The 20,043-nt window shown below is 40.3% G+C and overlaps 2 protein-coding genes across 3 annotated transcripts; both read right to left on the bottom strand.

Annotated features, from left to right (window-relative positions):
* Window positions 1–1,742: 1,742 nt before the first annotated feature.
* On the bottom strand, window positions 1,743–8,924 carry LOC103121781 (olfactory receptor 2H1-like). 2 transcript variants are annotated; one of them, XM_060190897.1, is made up of 2 exons: window positions 8,583–8,924; window positions 1,743–2,659 (listed from the first exon to the last, which is right to left on the bottom strand). In XM_060190897.1, the coding sequence occupies exons 1-2, from the start codon at window positions 8,668–8,670 to the stop codon at window positions 1,743–1,745; spliced, it is 1,005 nt and encodes a 334-aa protein (XP_060046880.1). In that variant the 5' UTR covers window positions 8,671–8,924. The 2 variants fall into 2 exon arrangements, with proteins under 2 accessions (XP_060046880.1, XP_007532386.2); XM_007532324.2 differs by lacking the exon at window positions 8,583–8,924 and having other exon boundaries at window positions 1,743–2,681.
* An 8,568-nt stretch (window positions 8,925–17,492) lies between these two features.
* LOC103121745 (olfactory receptor 2H1) lies at window positions 17,493–18,493 on the bottom strand. Its single transcript, XM_007532277.2, has one exon. The coding sequence runs from the start codon at window positions 18,429–18,431 to the stop codon at window positions 17,493–17,495; it is 939 nt and encodes a 312-aa protein (XP_007532339.2). The 5' UTR covers window positions 18,432–18,493.
* Between the last annotated feature and the right edge of the window lie 1,550 nt (window positions 18,494–20,043).

Genomic DNA, 20,043 nt, shown 5'->3' with positions numbered 1-20,043 from the left:
TTTTTCCAAAGGGTGAGAGATAAATTCCATGAAGATTCAGGATGCTCTATACCAGTGTAGTTTTTAGATCATGTTGGGACATCATTCTAAAGTAAAAGGGAGATGATTGCAGTTTGTTGTTAAAATTTGGAGGCTCTAGCTGGCCGGGCTAGCTTCATGGGCGAGTAACAGAGACGACCAGAGACATATGGCTGGGCAGGGAAGCTGTATTTCTTTATTCAGGAACAACGATTTATAAACTAAGACAAACTAATCACCAAACAGAACTCTCCTGCCTCCTTCCCCCGCAGCGGCGCCAAGCACTCTCGAACTCTGGAACTCTGGAACTCTCTCGGGGTTCCTTGGGGCGGGGATAAGCGGGTCCGCGAACCTAGCAGGACTGAACCAATTTTCTTGGCAGGGTGAGAGCTAGAAGAACCCAATGTAAAGCATACAACAGCAGTTCACATTTAGCACTACTAAGATTTGACAGTTCTTTTTTGATAGGCTAGAATATTCCTCATTCATGAGACCACTACGTGGAACCACTCTCCTGTGACCAACTGGAGCCCTGCAGTAGTTCTGGGCTATTCTACCAATATCTTTACCATGTTGGTCATCTGACTCATCAGAAACCTCAGGCAAGAGGTATCTGTGGTAGGAAAAGATGCTGTGTAGTATTTCTGGCATTCTGTAGAAGGAGAAACAACACAGAACCCTAGTGCTCTTGATTAAACTGTGCCTTGCTGGAGAGTGGCATCTCTTATTAGGAAACAGCTCCAGGCCTTATAAGGTACAGAGGTTCTGATGTGGGACATTACATGAGGCCAGCACTGCCCACTGCCTGGGGTCTAGCAACCCAAATAAGAGGTCAGGTCAGATGGTGACAGGATCAATCAACTGTACTCTTGCCTATAGGGTTCAATCTCCAAATAAATCTGACATTAATATCACAGAGTTTATCTCCTATAATTTTCTAAGAATTTTATAGTTATAAATCTAATACCTAGATATTTACTCCATTTTGTGTTAATTTTAACATATTGTACTAAATGATATCTATTTTTTGTTGTTGTTGAAGAAGTTTTATTTTCCTCATTGTATGGTTTTGATTCCTTTCTTATATACCAATACATATATATATATATATATATATCTCCACACACACACACACACACACATATATATATATATATATATATATATATATATATATATATATATATATGGGTTAGATATAGGTTCTCTATTCTAGTCTACAGTATTTTTTGACTAGTGTTTTTCATGGTATATATCTTTTAATTCTCTTACTGATAATTGACCTATATGATTTTTAAGTATATATTTAATTTTATATAGTTACATCTGCTTATTTCTGATTTGTTTCTTTCCCCAGTGTAGTTATTTCAGGTGTATGGTGGAGCTGCCTACCTATATAGACCTATATGACAACTAGAGGAAGATTCTGTAGCTAAAAATAAACTTGACAGTGTAAAAGAATCTCTAGAGAGGGTGACAGTAAAGATAGAAAGGGGGAGAACAAAAATCATAGTGATTAGCTGTCACCACAATATTTGAGTTTAAAGTGTCTTTATGATATCTAACTCCATTTTACCAGTTCTTTTTTCCTTTTTCCTATTCTTTTCCTCCTCTTTCTTCCCTCATCTCTCTCTTTTTCTGAAATAGCTTATTTTCAAATAGTGATATTCTGTAGTGGCTAAGTGAAGACCTTATACTTTACAAAGCAAATCAGTATATTTTTCTCAGCTCTCCCTGGAGTCCTCATCTTTCCCCAGCAGTTTCCTGAATGCCCTCTTTATTTCTTGATTTCTCAGGGTGTATATGAGAGGGTTGAGTGAAGGAGTGCCCACTGCGTAGAAGAGACCAAAGAACTTGCCCCTCTCTTGGGCATAGGGGTTTTTGGGCTGGAGGTAGACAGCAATGACTGAGCTGTAGAAGAGAGTGACTACAAGGAGATGAGAGGAACAGGTCCCAAAGGCCTTTCTCCTTCCTTTTGCAGACTTGATCCTCATGACTGCCCGAGCAATGGCACCATAGGAAACAAGGATTAGGCCAAGGGGCACAACCACAATGATAACACTCGATACAGCTAACTGGATCTCATTGTAGGTGGTGTCTGCACAAGAGAGTCGAATGAGAGAAGGCACTTCGCATAAAAAGTTATTTATCTGCCGATGGAAACAAAATGGTAGATGGAGGGTGGGTGGTGTTTGGAGTATGGATTGAGCCAGACCCATAACCCAGGCCACAGTCACCAGCTGCCGGCAAAGGCGGGGGTGGATGATGGTGGCATAGTGGAGGGGCTGGCACACAGCCACATAGCGGTCAAAGGCCATCACTGTCAGGAGGATACACTCAGTAGTTCCTAAAGACATAAAGATGAAGAGCTGGACAGAGCAACCAAGGAAGCTGATGGTCTTGTTTGGACCCCAGAGGTTGACCAGCATCTGGGGGACAAAGCTTGTGGTGAAGCAGAGGTCCAAGAAGGAGAGGTTGGAGAGGAAAAAGTACATTGGGGAGTGGAGCCTGGGGTCCAGCACGGACAGCAGGATGATGAATGTGTTTCCCACCAGAGTCAGGAGGTAGGAAGCTGAGACAACCACAAAGAGGATTCTTTCAAGCTGTGGATGTTCAGAGAAGCCCAGAAGGATGAAGCCCTCTAGGGAGCTTTGGTTGACCATGGCCTGCACTGTCAAGATCTGGAGGAATGACAACTGTGAGGAAAGTGTGTTACACCTTGTGTTGTTCCAATTTGTGTTCTAAAACTCAGTCAGGTCACACCAGGCAGATGCTCCTCTTTTCTGCTCTGGCACCCTTTCCCAGGCACACTACTAACAAACAGCAACTTCTCTTCCTATTGCTCTTGGTCAAATGTTGTCTAGTGTGAGTGAGGAAATCATGAATATGTTAGAAACAGATGGAGCCTTGCATTACTACCTCAGACTTCCCATAAGAAGTGGAGGAGGGGGCTAGGTAGTAGCGCAGCAGGTTAAGCGCACATGGTGGAAAGCGCAAGGACCAGTGTAAGGATCTCAGTTCAAGCCCCTGGCTCCCCACCTGTAGGGGGACACTTCACAAGGGGTGAAGCAGGTCTCCAGTCTATATTTCTCTCCCCCTGTCTGTCTTCCCTCCTTTCTCCATTTCTTTCTGTCTTATCCAACAACAATGACAGCAATAACAACAACAATAATAAACAACAAGGGCAACAAAAGGGGAAAAAATTAGCCTCCAGGAGCAGTGGATTCGTAGTGCAGGCACCAAGCCTCAGCAATAACCCTGGAGACAAAAAGAAAAAAAAGACGTGGAGGAGGCTAAGGGGCTGGGCGGTAGTGCAGCAGGTTAAGTGCAAAGCACAAGGATCCACACAAGGACGTTGGTTCGAGCCCCCTGGCTCCCCATATGCAGGGGGGTCGCTTTGCAAGCGGTGAAGCAGGTCTGCAGGTATCTTTCTTTCCTTCTCTCTGTCTTCCCCTCTTCTTTCCATTTCTCTCTGTTGTATCCAACAACAACAGCAACTATAACAACTACAACAAGGACAACAAAATGGGAGAAATGGCCTCCAGGAGCAGTGGATTTGTAGTGCAGGCACCAAACCCCAGCAATAATCCTGGAGGCAAAAAAAAAAAAAGGGGAGGAGGCTGATTTAAAATTTGAATCAATTAATTAGAACTACACACTTATTGAGTATATTTATTATATTCTCAGCACAATGATATTATTAGATTTTCTTCTGTGTTGGAATTACACAGAAATATAGGTGGAGTTTGCTGATCATTCACACTTTCGTAAAGCTACAGTTAATTTCTAGTATTAATAATGAATTTTGTAGAATCACATATATTATATTTTATACTTCTGTAGAAGATTTAAAAAATTTTTAATTGCTTTTATTTACTTGATAGAGACAGCCAGAAATTGAGAGGGGAGGGGGAGATAGAGAGGGAGAGATACAGAGAGACACCTGCCATCCTGCTTCACCACTCATGAAGCTTCCCCCCTACAGGTGGGGACCAGGGACTTGAACCTGGGTCCTTGTGCACTGTAACATGTGTGCTCAACTAGGTGTGTCACCACCTGGTCCCACTTTTATAGAAGATTTGACTAGATATAGAAGTGTAGCCTATTGGAGATCTTCCTTCCTTCCTTCCTCCCTTCCTCCCTTCCTCCCTCCCTCCCTCCCTTCCTTTCTCCCTCCCTCTCTTCCTTCCTTCCTTCCTTGCTTCTTACCTTTCTTTATTTAAATTTTTATTTATTTTTCAATTTAAAAATTTGTGATGGGAGATATTTATCATCAGTTTACCATCGCCGGTGCGTTGCTATGTTCCATCGCTGGGGAGCCAGAGACGACCCGAACTGCCCCTGCGGCTACAGACAGACTATGACCCACATAGTCAATGACTGCCACCTCTCCAGATTCAAAGGAGGTCTCGAAACTTTACATCAGGCTCAACCTGACGCTGCTGACTAGCTACGGAAGAAGGGCAAACGCTAGAAGAAGAAGAAGAAGGAGGAGGAGGAGGAGGAGGAGGAGGAGGAGGAGGAGGAGGAGGAGAAGAAGAAGAAGAAGAAGAAGAAGAAGATTACCAAAGTTTAGATGAATCAATTGGATAATGTTGATCTCTAAAAATGCTATGAGGGTTGAGGAGATAGCTCAGTGGTAAGTATAACATTTTTGTTTGTTTTTGTTTTTTACCAGAGCACTACTCACCTCTGGCTTATGGTGGGATAGGGAACTGAACCTGGGACTTAGGAGCCTCAGGCATGAGAGTCTCTTTGAATAACCATGTACCCCCACCCTAGCATAACATTTTTTTAAAATTAAAACCACTTAAATCAACTTTTATTGATGATTTTTTTTACATGGCTGTATTGTCTCAGTGATATAATTTCAAACCTCTCCAATGTGTTCAAGCATCTCACCAAAGTGATATCTTTATCTGTCATAGGGTACTGGGTTCCTAAGCCTTCCTCACATTTTTTTTTACAACTCAATATTTATTTGTGATTATTAATGATTTACAAGATTGTAAGATTCCAAGATATAAGCCACCTACCACCAAAGTTCTGAAACATACCTGTTGAATGCCTGAGGGTACAGGTATGATCTCTGATATTGCTATATGTCAGAGTTGAGTAGTGCTCGGGCTCTTTCTCTCTTTCTTTTCCACAAAACACACAAATAAAACATCACTAAAGGGGGTTAACCAGTGGTGCACGCAGTTGCCCACACACAGTACCATACCCAAGGAGCCAGGGTCAAGTGCCTACTCATTACCTGCCGGGAGGGGGGGGGGGGAAGGGTGCTACCTGAGCATTGCAGCAAGTTGCAGATTTCTTTCTTTCTCCCTCTCAACCCCCTTCTCTTCTCTCAGTTTCTCTTTGTTCTATCTAATAAAATAAGAAGAGAGAAAAAAAAAAGAAAGAAAAGCTGGTTCTCATGAGCAGTAGATTCTTAGCACTGAGCCCCATTGATAACCCTGCTGGCAATAAAAGAATAAACAAAACAAACAACAAATATCATTGTGATTTATTCAGCTAATAACAAACCTGCAAATGATAATCTCCAAGCTGAGCTTTCTGTTATGTTTAATGTGGAAAATAAAAGCAAACTTAGTCAAACAAAACGATCATTGCCTGAGTTAGAGAGATACATCAGTGGTTAAGGTTTGTCTTTTGCTCCAGGTGGGTCCTAGGATCAAGTCAGACACCATATTTGAGATGCCATAACACTGGAGAACTCTCCAGGAGTATAATATTCCTCTGAATGAAAAATGTGACCTGGGGCAGTGAAACTGTACATGTCTGTATCTGTAACAGTAAAAATTCCATAAGATGTGAAGTTTAGAAATAAAAAGTCGGAGTAGATTTATTTCCACCTTGTCATTTCATATAGGTGATATTGGTAGTAAAAGTATACCATGTTGACATTGGTGCATTTAAATATACTTTCAGTTTGGTACAATGGTTCATTATTCATCAAAATGTAATTTAAACCTTATTATACAAGAAGTACAAACCACAGAATGGTTGCAAGAATTTTTCTGAGTACTTCTGTGTAACCATTTAAAAAATTCATAAATTTTTGGGTTTTCACTCCTTTATATTGTTTCCTTCAATATAGTTACATGTAATAGATTTTATTTTAAAATTAGTTATCTGTAACTCCTAAATATTTGGGTGTATAATTCTTAAGTCAAGGTGATTTTTCAAATAAACCCTACACACTAATAAAGTTAGGAAACTTAAACATTAATAAAGTACTATGCTCCTTATATACAATATTCTAATTTTGTCAGTAGTTCCAATACTGTAGATTTAAGAATATATTTTTTCATTTAAGATTCAAGATAAATATTTTATTTATATGCATATGGCTCTGGTCTTTCTAACAGTCCACTCTAAGACACTGAAATAAGAAACTGACTTAAAATAATTTGTAACCTTGATAAATTATCATCTCAAGCTATGTCATTTCTGACTCTTTTCAATTGACAACAATCATTAACTGTTTTTGTTTTATAATATCTTGAAAGTATTTACTTATTTATTATTGATAGAACAGAGAGAAATTGAGAAGGAAGAGGACACATAAAGGAGGAGAAAAGGAGACATCTGCAGACCTGCTTCACCACTTGTGAAGATTCTCCCCTGCAAGTGGGGACTGGAGTGCACACATGTGCAGTCCTTGCACATGTGTGCACTCAATTGTGTGTGTCACTCCTGACCCCCCAGAATATGTTTTATTTTTTTAATTAAAAAAGTATTTTTTTCAATGTTTTTTTATTGTTGTAGTTATTGTTGTTGTTATTGATGTTGTTGTTGTTGGATAGGACAGAGAGTAATGGAGAGAGGAGGGGAGGACAGAGAGGGGGAGAGAAAGATAGACACCTGTAGACCTGTTTCACTGACTCCCCTGCAGGTGGGGAGCCTGGGGCTCGAATGGGGATCCTTACGCCAGTTCTTGTGCTTTGCACCACCTGTGCTTAACCTGCTGCGTTACCGCCCGACTCCCAGAACATGTTTTATTTTTACCTTTTCTCCTGCCTTTTTTCCTCTTGAACATAAACAAGTGACATGTGGAAACTTAGCTGCAGGAGAAGCATGAACTTTCTACTTGCCTGTAATCAAGTAAGTCAGAATGTCTCCTCCTTGCTTTGTTTCTACAGCATCTTCATGACAATGGGCTTCTGGATTGGTTGTCACGCCTTTATCCTCACACAGAGAACTAAAACCTAAGGAAAGAGAGCATTCCTAGAGGGATTGGAGGGTAATAGGTAATACTGTTGATTACTGATGGTGCTAACACACTTTCCAAAGCAACTCTGTTGTAACAACTTTGTTTGTAACAACTCTATGACCTGCTACTACTAACACAGTCTATTAAGAAGACTCTGAAACCAAAACAGGTTTACTAACTTGCTCGCTTACTATAGCCACAGTTGAGATTTGAACCTAGGTGTGCTGGCTGTAGCGCTGTCACTGTTGATATCCTACCACTTCATTGTGTTGGATTGTCAGGCCAGAAGTAGCTGTTTCCAACAATCTCACCTCATTCCAGGAAGTTAGTCTTTCTTGTAGTGGCACTGGAGGTGGAAGGTGAGGTGATGGGGGAGGGATCCCAGGACTTCCAGCCCAGGGAGAGGAATAGCTCATTAACAGAGCCTACCAAGCCTCTGGGGCCCTGTAGTCCACAGACAGTTAATTAACCTCTGGCACTGAGGATGCCTAAAAATGGAGTGAAAAAAATCCAGTGAAAAATCCAGTGAAAAAGTGCCAATAGCTGCGCTCCTTGTGATAAGTGGTAGGTCATTCATGGCACAGTGGTACTGTTTTCTAGTTGCCTTCACCTCTCTAGTATCCATTCCTTTCTATCATTTAGTGTTTGATAGTCTATTGTTTTTGTTTCCTTACTTTCTTTTATTAGTAATGTAATAATGATCAACAAGATTGTGGTATAAGAGAGGTATAATTCCATACAATTCCACTACCAGAGTTCTGTATCCTATCCCCTCCATCGGACGTGTCCCGTGTCCCTGGTCTTTATCCCTCTGGGAGTATGGACCAAAGATCTTTATGGGATGCAGAAGGTGGGAGGTCTGGCTTCTGTAATTGCTTCTCTCTCTCTCTCTCTTTTTAAAAGTTTTTTTTAAAATTATCTTTATTTACTGGATAGAGATTGCCAGAAATTGAGAGGGCAGAGGGAAGGAGGGAGATAGAGAAGGAGAGAGACAGAGATACCTGCAGCCCTGCTTCACCACTCATGAAGCTTTCTCCCTGCAGGAGGAGAGTGGAGGCTTGAACCTGGGTCTTTGTGCATTGTAATATGTGCTCAACCAAGTGCGTCACACCCAGCCCCTGTAATTACTTCTCCACTGAACATGGGCATTGACAGGTTGATCTATACCCCCAGATCATTTCTGTCTTTCCCAAGTGAGGTAGGGCTCTGGGGAGGTGGAATTCCAGGATACATTTTGTTGAGACATTTTATTTTATTTTATTTATTTTATTTTTCTGCAATCAGGGTTATTGCTGGAGCTTGGCAGCTGTATAAGAAATTCACCTCTTCTGGCAGTCATTGCCACCTGAGTTTGGGTTATTACAAATAGTGCTGCTATGTATATCGGTATACACAGATCTCTTTGGATAGGTGTTTGTTGTCTTTATTTGCATTTCTCTGAAAATCAGTGTCTTTGAACATTTTTTTATATGCCTGTTGGCCCTTCCTTGGTTAATATCTGTCCATATCCTCCCCTACTTTTGGATGGGGTTGTTTGCCTTTTTGTTGCTCAGTTTGGTGAATTTTTTGTATTTTTTGTCTATTAACCTTTTGTCTGATGTATAGCATAAAAAGATCTCCCACTCTATAAGGAGTCTCTCTATTTGAGTGGTGGCTTCTTTTGCTGAGTTCTGACTGATGGTGGTATTGGGGGTTGATTCTGGAACCCTGTAGATTCAGCTTTCAAAGTATTAAAAATTTTTTTTGGTATTATCTTTATTAATTTATTTATTGGACAGAAAGCCAGAAAATGAGAGGGGGGGTGATAGAGAGGAAGAGCGATAGAAAGACACCAGCAACACTGCTACATCACTCTCAAGGCTCCACCCCCCTGCAGGTGGGGACTAGGGGCTTGAACCTGGATGCTTTGCACATTGTAACATGTGGGTTCAGCCAGGTACATTACCACCTGGCCTCCCTCAAATGTTGGTATGCTTCTAAATTCTGCTTCTAAAACCCCTTCTGTTACATTGCTTGACGTTGTGGTCTATTTACATGGTCATTCTGTTACATTGGTTTAATCCTCACTCCCCCTGCTTCTAGGATATTGGTTTGGACACTCAAAGTCATTTTGCATAACAATTATGCTATCTGCCAGGTCCCAATAATATTTATTTTCTAAGAGAGTATAGTTTTCTCATCAAGTTATATTTCTGTCTTTAATGAAATTTAATTGATTATTAAGTGTAGGTCAATTTTGGAATCTTTTATTCTGTTCCTATGGTGCCAGGGTTAGGCTGAAGTAAATTAGATTAAGTTGTTTAAAACACAAGATTTTTTAAAAAAAAGAATTTTGTGTCTTTGTGGATTTTTTCCCCACTTTCAAGGATTTAAAATATCACATTAAATTGTTATTTATCTTTGTTCTTGAGATTTTGACATTCTTCTCAATTTTGCACCTCTGCCAAGTGCTCCTCTTTTAATTTCTAGTATTCTCATTGCTTTTTGCTTTGTTTTCACAGGCAATAACATGTCTTTTTAAAATTTTAATAATTAATTAATTAATTAATTATGTCTCCAGGGTTATTGCTGGGGGTCGTGCCTGCACTAGGGATCCGTTGCTCCTGGAGGCCATTTTTTCCATTTTTGTTGCCCTTGTTGTTGTCATTATTGTTATTGTTGCCATTGATATTGTTGTTGTTGGATAGGACAGAGAAATAGAGAGAGGAGGGGAGACAGAGAAGAGGGAAAGATAGACACCTGCAGACCTGCTTCACCGCTTGTGAGGCGACCTCCCTGCAGGTGGGGAGCTGGGGGCTCGAACCAGAATGCTTGCCTGGGTCCTTGCACTTTGCGCCACGTGCGCTTAACCCGCTGCACTATCGCCTGATCCCCTGCTTTTTAAAAATTTCTTTATTGGGGGATTAATGTTTTACAGTTGACAATAAATACAATAGTTTGTGCATGCATGACATTTCTCATTTTTCCACACAACAATACGACCCCCACTAGGTCCTCTGTCATCCTGTTCTAGGACCCCAGAGTCTTTTACTTTGGTCCAATATACCAACTCTGTATTTGAGATATGGAAAAGGAGATTTCATAACTTCTTCTTTTATTATTTATTTATTTATTTTTATTTAAGAAAGGGTAAATTAACAAAGCCATAGGGTAGGAGGGGTACAACTCCACACAATTCCCACCACCCAGTCTCCATATCCCACCCCCTCCCCTGATAGCTTTCCCATTCTCTATCCCTCTGGTAGCATGGACCCAGGGTCATTGTGGGTTGCAGAGGGTGGAAGGTCTGACTTCTGTAATTGCTTCCCTGCTGAACATGGGCGTTGACTGGTCGGTCCATACTCCCAGTCTGCCTCTCCCTTTCCCTAGTAGGGTGGCTCTCTGGGGAAGTGGAGCTCCAGGACACATTGGTGGGGTCTTCAGTCCAGAGAAGCCTGGCCGGCATCCGGATGGCATCTGGAACCTGATGACTGAAAAGAGAGTTAACATACAAAGTCAAACAAATTGTTGAGCAATCATGGACCCAAAGCTTGGAATAGTGGAGAGGAAGTGTTAGGGGGATACTCACTGCAAACTCTAGTGTACTTCTGCTTTCAGGTATATATTTTGCAGTAGTTTATGAATACGTGTGAACATATGCTCTCTCTCACAGAAACTGGTATATATCTAGGTTTTGGGACTTCGTTAGAAAGTGAACCACCTGAGATGGAATTAGAGTATACTATGAAAGGAAAGGTCTCACCCGAGTAATGAAGCTGAAGGGTTGTCATTCCACACGTGAAGTCTCTGGACACAGTCTGAAGTGAAGCATGTCGAGGTGGCAATCGTTGCGTTGATTAGGTTGTGATCGGCAGATGCAATATTATTTGATATGGATTGGGAGAGGCATACGGGAAAGTGGGCTCTATCCAAGGGTTCCAGGACTGGGGGAAGTAGAGGCTCCATAGTGGAGATGTGAGGTTCCTGCTGTCTTAGGGTTCAAAAAGACAATCGATAGTTAATGTTATCATCACATTATTTGGTAATTGGGTTAACTTTGAAAAGTCCTTTTGTTAGGGTTTGCTGTACAGTACCCAGTATCTTGTATATAGCTGTGCTATTGGTTGCTTCTGATCTACTTGGTCTAGGCTTTTGAGAGAGTCCGCATATCAAATACACAGCCTATATATTAAAAAGATTCAGTTTGTGTTTTAAAAAACTTCGAGACATACAATTAATTTTCCCCCTCCCATATTAATTAACTAGTGATGTATATGACTTCATTTTACTAGGAGTGTACATAAACACCGTTCCCACCACCAAAAGACTGTGACCCATTCCTCCCACCCACTCCCACCCCCCACTGGCCCAGGAAGCTGCATGTCTACCCCTCACCACAGGGTTTTTACTTTGGTGCCCTCTTCTTCTTCTTTTTAATTATCTTTATTTATTTATTGGATAGAGACAGCCAGAAATCGAGAGGGTAGGGAGAGACAGAGAGGGAGAGAGACTGACACCTGCAATACTGCTTTACCACTTACAAAGCTTTCCCCCTGCAAATGGGGACTGGGAGCTTGAACCCGGGATCTTGCACATTGTAACATGTGTGCTCAACCAGGTGCACCACTGCCCAGCCCCCAAATGCTTCTTCTTCTTTGTTCTTTTGATATCAAAAGTTAATGCCTTGTTTCAGTCTCATGAGAAAAGCAGCAAGAATACACCTAGAGGATAAAGTAGACTTGGAGTTATAGTTTATCCTTTAAAGATTATCTTATCACAACACAGTCTAACCCTAAATACAAGGTTACAGGTGTAAGAATCATTTAAAAAATATTTTATTTATTTTATTTTTGAGAAAGAGGCAGAGAGAGAGAGAGAGACAGATAGAGATAGAGGGACCAGAGCACTGCTCAGCTCTGGCTTATGGTACAGGGGATTGAACCTGGCACTTTGGAGCCTCCGGCAGGAGTCTGCATAACCATTATGCTATCTCCCCCACCGAGGATCATTTCTTTCATCTTTATTTTAGATTAAAAAAATCTTAATGTCTATCTGCTAAAGAATAAGTCTCATTCAGAGTAGGTTTTGCATATAATTTTAAAATGAGTAAACTATCCAGTAACTTGAAAAAATAACCATGAAATTAAAAAAACTATTTCCTTTATTTACTTATTTGATAGAGACTGCTAGAAATTGAGAAGGAAGGGGGTGATAGAGGGGAAAGGAGAAAGAAAGACGCCTGCAGCACTGCTTCACACCTGCAAAGCTTTCCCCCTGAAGATGCGGACAAGGAAGGGGCTTGGACCTGGGTCCTTGTACATTGTACCATGTGTGCTCAGCCATGGCACCACCACCCAGAACCGATATCCATGATCCTTTAAAAATGAGAAAAACAAGTTGTAAAATTGACATATAATTTCATTTCTGCAAAATAAATTCATCATAATGCTACACCTTTACTTTTAAAGAACAGTCATCATATATATACTTACTCAGGTTTTTCCAATTCTCTGCATCTTAATATCCAAAACTGGAGACCAAGATTATTTGTCCCTATTAATACTGAAGAAACCTACTAGAATAGCTACTAGTGTGCAGAACTAGTTGTAAACCATTTTCTTCCAATATTTTTAGCACAAATGTTATTAAAAGGTAAGTCCACAAGCCAGGGGTTAGTTTTTCTGATAAATAATTATATGAAATACATGTTGTACAAAGTACAGCTATTAATTGCTATTACTTATTTATTATGTAGGCAATAAGCCTACACAGAGAAAAAATAACTTTAAACACGAAGACAAACTTGAAGACAACCATCTCCCTAAACATGAAGACAAACTTTTTCAGTTTAAAAACATAAAGATAAACATAAAGACAACTTTTCAGACAAGCAAAATGGCTCACGTGGGTAGTGTGCAGCTTGGTTATGTGAACGACTCCATTTTGACCCACATAGGAATGTGGGAAACTTTGGTGCTCCAGTGGAGATTTTATAACTTCTTCCAGCTGAACAGTGTTCCACTATATATATGTAAATATTCTGCAATTTCCTTTTTTTAACATTTATTTATTTATTTATTCCCTTTTGTTGTCCTTGTTGTTTTATTGTTGTAGTTATTATTGATGTCATCGTTGTTGGATAGGACAGAGAGAAATGGAGAGAGGAGGGGAAGACAGAGAGGGGGAGAGAAAGACAGACACCTGCAGACCTGCTTCACCGCCTGTGAAGCGATTCCCTGCAGGTGGGGATCCTTATGCCGGTCCTTGTGCTTTGCGCCACTTGCGCTTAACCTGCTGTGCTACCCCCCCGACTCCCATACCGCAACTTTCTTAATCCCTTATTTGTCACTGAACAACAGGATTGCTTCCTGGTTTGGGCTATTACAAACTGTGCTGCTGTGGACTTAAGTATATATAGATTTTGTTGGATAGGGGCTTTGGACAGATTCCTAGGAGTGGAACTACTGGATTATAGGGTAGATCCATTTTTAGTGTTCTGAGTAACCTTTAGATTGCTTTCCACAACGGTTGAGCTAATTAATTTAATTTATATATATATATATATATATTTAGTTTTTAAAAAATATTTATTTATTTCCTTTTGTTGTCCTTGTTATTTTATTGTTGTAGTTATTATTGTTGTTGTTATTGATATCATTGATGTTGGATAGGACAGAGAGAAATGGAGAGAGGAGGGGATCCTTACACCGGTCCTTGTGCTCGGCACCACCTGAGCTTAACCTGCTGTGGTACTGCCCGACTCCCTTAATTTGTATTTTTAAAGATTTTATTTATTTATTATTGAGAGAGTTAGTAAAGAGAAAGAACCAGATATCACTCTGGTACATGTGGTGTTAGGGATTGAACTCAGGACCTTATGCTTGAGAGGTCAATGCTGCTTCTAGTGTGCCACCTCCTGGACCACAGGTTGAACCAGTTTACATTCCCACCAGCCGCATAGAAATGTTCCTCTTCCCCCATGTCCTCAACAGCAGTTATTTCTGTCTTTTTTAGTGTGTGGCATCTTACAGGTGTAAAGAGGTCTCTCATTGTTGTCTTTGTATTTCTATAATAATCAGTCACTTTGAGTTTTATTTATCTATTTGATAGGCAGAAATTGAGCAAGAAAAAGGAGATAGAGACACTTCTTTTTTAAGTGAGATTTTTACTTATTGCACTAGTTTTAAAAATTTTTGTTAGTGACTAAATATTGATGTACAAAATTATGCAATAACACAAGTATAATTCCACACCATTCCCACCACCAGTCCCTCTATTGGAAACTGTAGTAGTTCTCCCAAGGTCACAGATATGGGTTGACTATTATTTCTATAAGTATAACTATATTTATAGGTATTGGCCTATTTTTTCCCTATGGTCCTGCCCTTCCTTCCTTCCTTCCATCCTTCCTTCCTTCCTTTCTTTCTTTCTTCCTTTTTATTTATTTATTTTAATGTTTATTTATTCCCTTTATGTTGCTCTTGTTTTATTGTTGTAGTTATTATTGTTGCTGTTATTGATGTCGTTGTTTTTGGATAGGACAGCGAGAAATGGAGAGAGGAGGGGAAGACAGAGAGGGGGAAAGACGCCTGTAGACCTGCATCACCTCCTGTGAAGCGACTCCCCTGCAGGTGGGGGACGGGTCCTTGCGCTTTGCGCCACCTGCACTTAACCTGATGCGATACCGCCTGACTCACCCCTTTTTTCTTTAAAAAATTATTTATAAAATTGAAATATTGACAAGACCATAGGATAAGAGGGGTACAATTCCACAAAATTCTCATCACCAGAACTCCGTATCCCATACCCTACCTTGAAAGCATTCCTATTCTTTATCCCTCTGGATAAATGGACCCAGAGTCATTATGGGATGCAGAAGGTGGAAGGTCTGACTTTTGTAATTGCTTTTCCACTGAACACGGGTATTGGCAGATCGATCCATACTCCCAGTCAGTTAGAGAGACACTTCCAACACTGCTTCACCAATTGAGAAACTTTCCCCTGCAGGTGGGGCCTGGGGGCTTGAACCTGGGTCCTTGCACATTGTAACATGTGGGCTCAACCAGATGCATCACTTTGAATGTTTTTTGTATGTTTGTTGGCTTTCTGGGACTTTTCTTTAGTAAAATTCTATGTGTGTTCTTCCCCATTTTTTTAAAAAAATGCTTTTGTTGTTGCAGAGTTTTGTGAGCTCTTTATATATTTTGGTTATTAGCCCTCTGCCCTATATATGGTACACAAAGATCTCCCATTCAGTAGGGTGTTTTTCTATTTTGGTGATGGTTTCTTTGGCTTTATAGAAGACTTTCAGTTTGATGTAGTCCAACTGGTTTATTTTCATTTTTCTCCTTGTTGTTGGACTTAATTCTTCAAAGGCATTTCCAAAGCGTTCTGCCAAATATTTCCATGTATAGTTCCTGGTCTAATTCCCAAGTTTTTGATACATTTGGAGTTGACTTTTATGCATGGAGATTTGTGGTGGTCCTGTTTCATTCTTCTACAGGTTTCAACAAAATTTTCCACATCAATTGTTGAAGAGACTTTCCTTTCTCCATTTAGTGTTTTCCCCTCCTTTTTTTTTTTTTTTTTAAATCAGTTGTCTACTGGTGTGGGGATCATTTCTGGGCTCTCAATTCTATTCCACTAGTGAGTATGTCTATGTTTATCCTAGTGCCAGGACGTTCGATTATTATAGCCCTGTAGTACAGTTTGAGATCAGGATGTGTGATGTCACCACGCCCCCACACCCCCAAGTTTTCCCTAACAAATAAACAGGACTAAAATCAAATAGCATCTGGCCAGTCTCTCATTTTCTTTTCCATTTTAAAATATGTGCTTAATAGTTCTTTACAGGTTGTAAGATTACAGGGTATAGTTCTGCACTGCACCACCAAAATTCTATGTCTCCACACTCCCTACAGTAACTGCCATAACTCTCACAGTCTTAGAGATAGTCTGTCTACTTCTGTTTTCCTTTCCCAAGTTCATGTGTTTCAGTACCCTAAATTCCATATATGAGTGAAACCATCTGGTACTTGTTTTCATCTCTTTACTTATTTCAGTAAGCATAATCACAGTTCTACCCATTTTATCCCCAAAAGGACACAATATCATATTTTTTGTGGCAGAGCAGTAATCCATAGAATATATATTTCACAACTTCTTTTTTTAAAATTTTATTTATTTATTTATGAGAAAGATAGGGGAGAGAGAGAAAGAACCAGACATCACTCTGGTACATGTGCTGCCAGGGATTGAACTCAGGACCTCATGCTTGAGAGTCTAGTGCCTTTAGCCACTGCACCACCTCCTGGACCACTCACAACTTCTTTGCCCAGTCATCTGTCAACAGGCATTTAGGTTGCTTCCACTCTTTGGTTATTGTGAATAATGCAGCTATGAATATTGGGGTGAATATATCCTTTGAATTAGTGTTTTTATGTTCAATGTGGTATTGCTGGGTCATAAGGTAAATTCATTTTTACTTGTCTAAGGACTCTCCATACAGTTTTCTGAAAGGGCTGTACCAGTTTGCATTCCTACCAACAATACAACAGGCTCTTTTCCCCCACAACCTCTCCAATATTGATTTCCTGTTTTGTTGATGTAAGCCTTTCTCACAGGTATGAGGTGGAATCTCAGTGTAATTTTAACTAACTTTTCTTTAATGATGTGAAGTGGGGCATTTCTTCATGTGTCTGTAGGCCAATATGTCTTCTTTAGAAAATGATCTATTCTGTTCTTGATGCCACCATTATTGATTTTTTATGAGGATTATTTTTACAGTTCTGGATATTTTTCTGTTTCAGATAAACTTTTGCAGCTTTTGCTCTATTTCATTGAACAATTTTTGGGGGACCTTGATAAGGTTTTTATTCAATTTGTACATGATTCTGGGTAGGATAGTCATTTAGCAATGCTAATTACTCCAGTCCATGAGCATGGGTTATCCTTTTATTCCTTTGTGTCCATTTCTATTTCCTTTAGTAATGACTCATATTTTCCAGTGTACAAGTCTTTCACCTCCTTTGTTAAGTTTATTCCTAAATATCTAATTTTTTTCTACTGTCACATGTGGCATTGAATTCTGCACTTCTTTTTCTTGTTTGCTGTTTTCTATTTTCTCTTAATCTAGAGTGTCTGCCTGTGATATACTGTGATGCACAGAGGTGAGAGTTGGATATGTGTATAAACAGTTGTAGGGTGGCGAGCACAAAATTCCCACTAGTCTTCAAGAAATATTTTATAACTTAGAAAATAAATCAGTAGCTCTACCTCAGTTTTCCCTGGAGTCCTCACCTTTCCCCAGCAGTCTCCGGAATGCCCTCTTTATTTCTTTGTTCCTCAGGGTGTATATGAGAGGGTTGAGTGAAGGAGTGCCCACTGCATAGAAGAGACCAAAGAACTTGCCCCTCTCTTGGGCATAGGGGTTTTTGGGCTGGAGGTAGACAGCAATGACTGAGCTGTAGAAGAGAGTGACTACAAGGAGATGAGAGGAACAGGTCCCAAAGGCCTTTCTCCTTCCTTTTGCAGACTTGATCCTCATGACTGCCCGAGCAATGGCACCATAAGAGATAAGAATGAGGGTGAGAGGCACAACTACAAGGATGACACTTGATACAGCTAACTGGATCTCATTGTAGGTGGTGTCTGCACAAGAGAGTCGAATGAGAGAAGGCACTTCACACAAAAAGTCATTTATTTGCCGGTGGGGGCAAAATGGTAGACGAAGTGTAGGTGGTGTTTGAACTACAGACTGGACCAGACCCATTACCCAGGCCACAGTCACCAGCTGCCAGCACAGGCGGGGGTGGATGATGGTGGCATAGTGGAGGGGTTGGCATACAGCCACATAGCGGTCAAAGGCCATCACTGTCAGGAGGATGCACTCTGTGGTCCCCAAGGACAGGAAGATGAAGAGCTGGACAGAGCAACCAAGGAAGCTGATGGTCTTGTTTGGACCCCAGAGGTTGACCAGCATCTGGGGGACAAAGCTTGTGGTGAAGCAGAGGTCCAAGAAGGAGAGGTTGGAGAGGAAAAAGTACATTGGGGAGTGGAGCCTGGGGTCCAGCACGGACAGCAGGATGATGAATGTGTTTCCCACCAGAGTCAGGAGGTAGGAAGCTAAGACAACCACAAAGAGGATTCTTTCAAGTCCTGGGTGTTCAGAGAAACCCAGAAGGATGAAGCCCTCCTGGGAGCTTTGATTGATCATGTCTAGATGTGCCTAGACCTGGAGGAATGAGATCTGCGAGGACAATGTGCTGCAGTTTGTGTTCTAAGAATCAGTCAAGCTATACAAGGCAGAGGTTCCTCTTTTCTATGTTCATACCTAGCAGCTTTTCCCAGACATATCACCTTCTCTTCTTGTTTCTCTTTTTAAAGCTTGTCTAATGGGATTTGAAGAAACCACAAATATGCTAGGAACAGAGCCTCACATTGGTACCTCAGACTTACCATGACACTGTAGAGGAGGCTGACGTAAAGTTTGAATCAATCAAATACATACTTATTGAATATGTGTTATAGTCTGAGCACTCTGTTACTATTGAACTTTCTTGTAACTATATGTGGGAGAAAACGTGTGGTTGAGTTTCCCGATTATGCACACTTTTGTAGAACTACGGTTAATCCCTGGTAGTATGGATACAATTTGTAGAATTAGTCATGCATTCATGTCCTATTATAGACTTTTGTAGAGAATTTTACCAGCTATAGAAATGTAGTTTTTGGTTTTTATCCCTACATATTGATCCATCTTTAGGAAAATCATTTGGGTAATGTTGGTCTCTAAAAATATTGTGAAGGTTGAGGAGATAGTAGTGTTGAGTGCAATTCTTGAATGCCTAAAGGCACATGTACACCTCCAAGACTTCTATAAGGAAGAGCTGGAGTTTTTGAGTCTCTCTCTTTCTCTCTAAAACACAGATGAAAAATATATGATTAAAGTATCATTATGACTTATTGAGTTAAAAATAAGATCTGCAATCAACACAACCAGTGTCACCATGCCACATTATGTTGCCATTGTCTTTTTGCTTTGATTGTTTCCAAAGATGGCAAGCCTGAAATGTCAATCTTCCAACTCCAATAACCTGGTGAGACCTTTCCTAACACATGGAATTACCCAGTTCCATTTCAGATGGCACATTCTCCAGCAAAGTTATAGATGCTACATATAGGTTAGGGTCTAGGGGACTGGGTATATGTATACATGTATACACAAGTCAGGGGTAATTATATACCTCAAAGTAAAAGTGCTTAAAAGGCCTTTGTGATTAGGCTTAGACCTAATACACTCAACAATCTAGTAGAAAGGCCTAAAGAACACACCATAAGAATGAAACTGAACCACTGTATCTCACCAGAAACAAAAGTAAACTCCAAATGGATCAAGGACCTGGATGTTAGACCAGAAACTTTCAAATACTTAGAGGGAAATATTGGTAGAACTTTCTTTCCATCTACATTTCCTAGGTATCTTTAATGACTCAGACAATATTTTTAGCTCACCTCCATGTTAACTATCAAGCTCAGGCAAAAATCACTAAAGTCATGGGCCCCAAGGAACCCATCTAAAACAAACTTCTCAGTTTCTTATCACCCTAAAGTCCTTGTTCTCACCTGCTTTGTTTCTAACTTTTTGTTTTATTAAACATTTTGTCCTGCTTCAGAATTTAATGTCTTTCAGATACCAAGTTGCAGAGGTTACTATGATTCCATCCTGAACTGCATGGGAAGACAACTTCACCAGTGTGTCCTGGAACTTCACAACTCCAGAGCCTGACCACTACTCCTGTTATTTTGTAATTTTGCAAATTACTAAT

Source organism: Erinaceus europaeus, chromosome 4 (assembly GCF_950295315.1).
Source record: "Erinaceus europaeus chromosome 4, mEriEur2.1, whole genome shotgun sequence".
Taxonomy (NCBI): domain Eukaryota; kingdom Metazoa; phylum Chordata; class Mammalia; order Eulipotyphla; family Erinaceidae; genus Erinaceus; species Erinaceus europaeus.
Note: the sequence above shows the minus strand (reverse complement) of the source record. Positions and strands in the feature narration are given on the sequence as shown.

What these genes read in the sequence shown, in the direction of transcription:
- LOC103121781 (XM_060190897.1), bottom strand. Translation starts at nt 8,670, where the DNA reads ATGCAAATAAAGACAACAAACACCTATCCAAAGAGATCTGTGTATACC. An exon ending in TTGTAATAACCCAAACTCAG is followed by an intron (nt 2,660 to 8,582) that starts GTGGCAATGACT and finishes AAAGCTCCCTAG; the next exon opens with AGGGCTTCATCCTTCTGGGC.
- LOC103121745 (XM_007532277.2), bottom strand. Translation starts at nt 18,431, where the DNA reads ATGATCAATCAAAGCTCCCAGGAGGGCTTCATCCTTCTGGGTTTCTCT.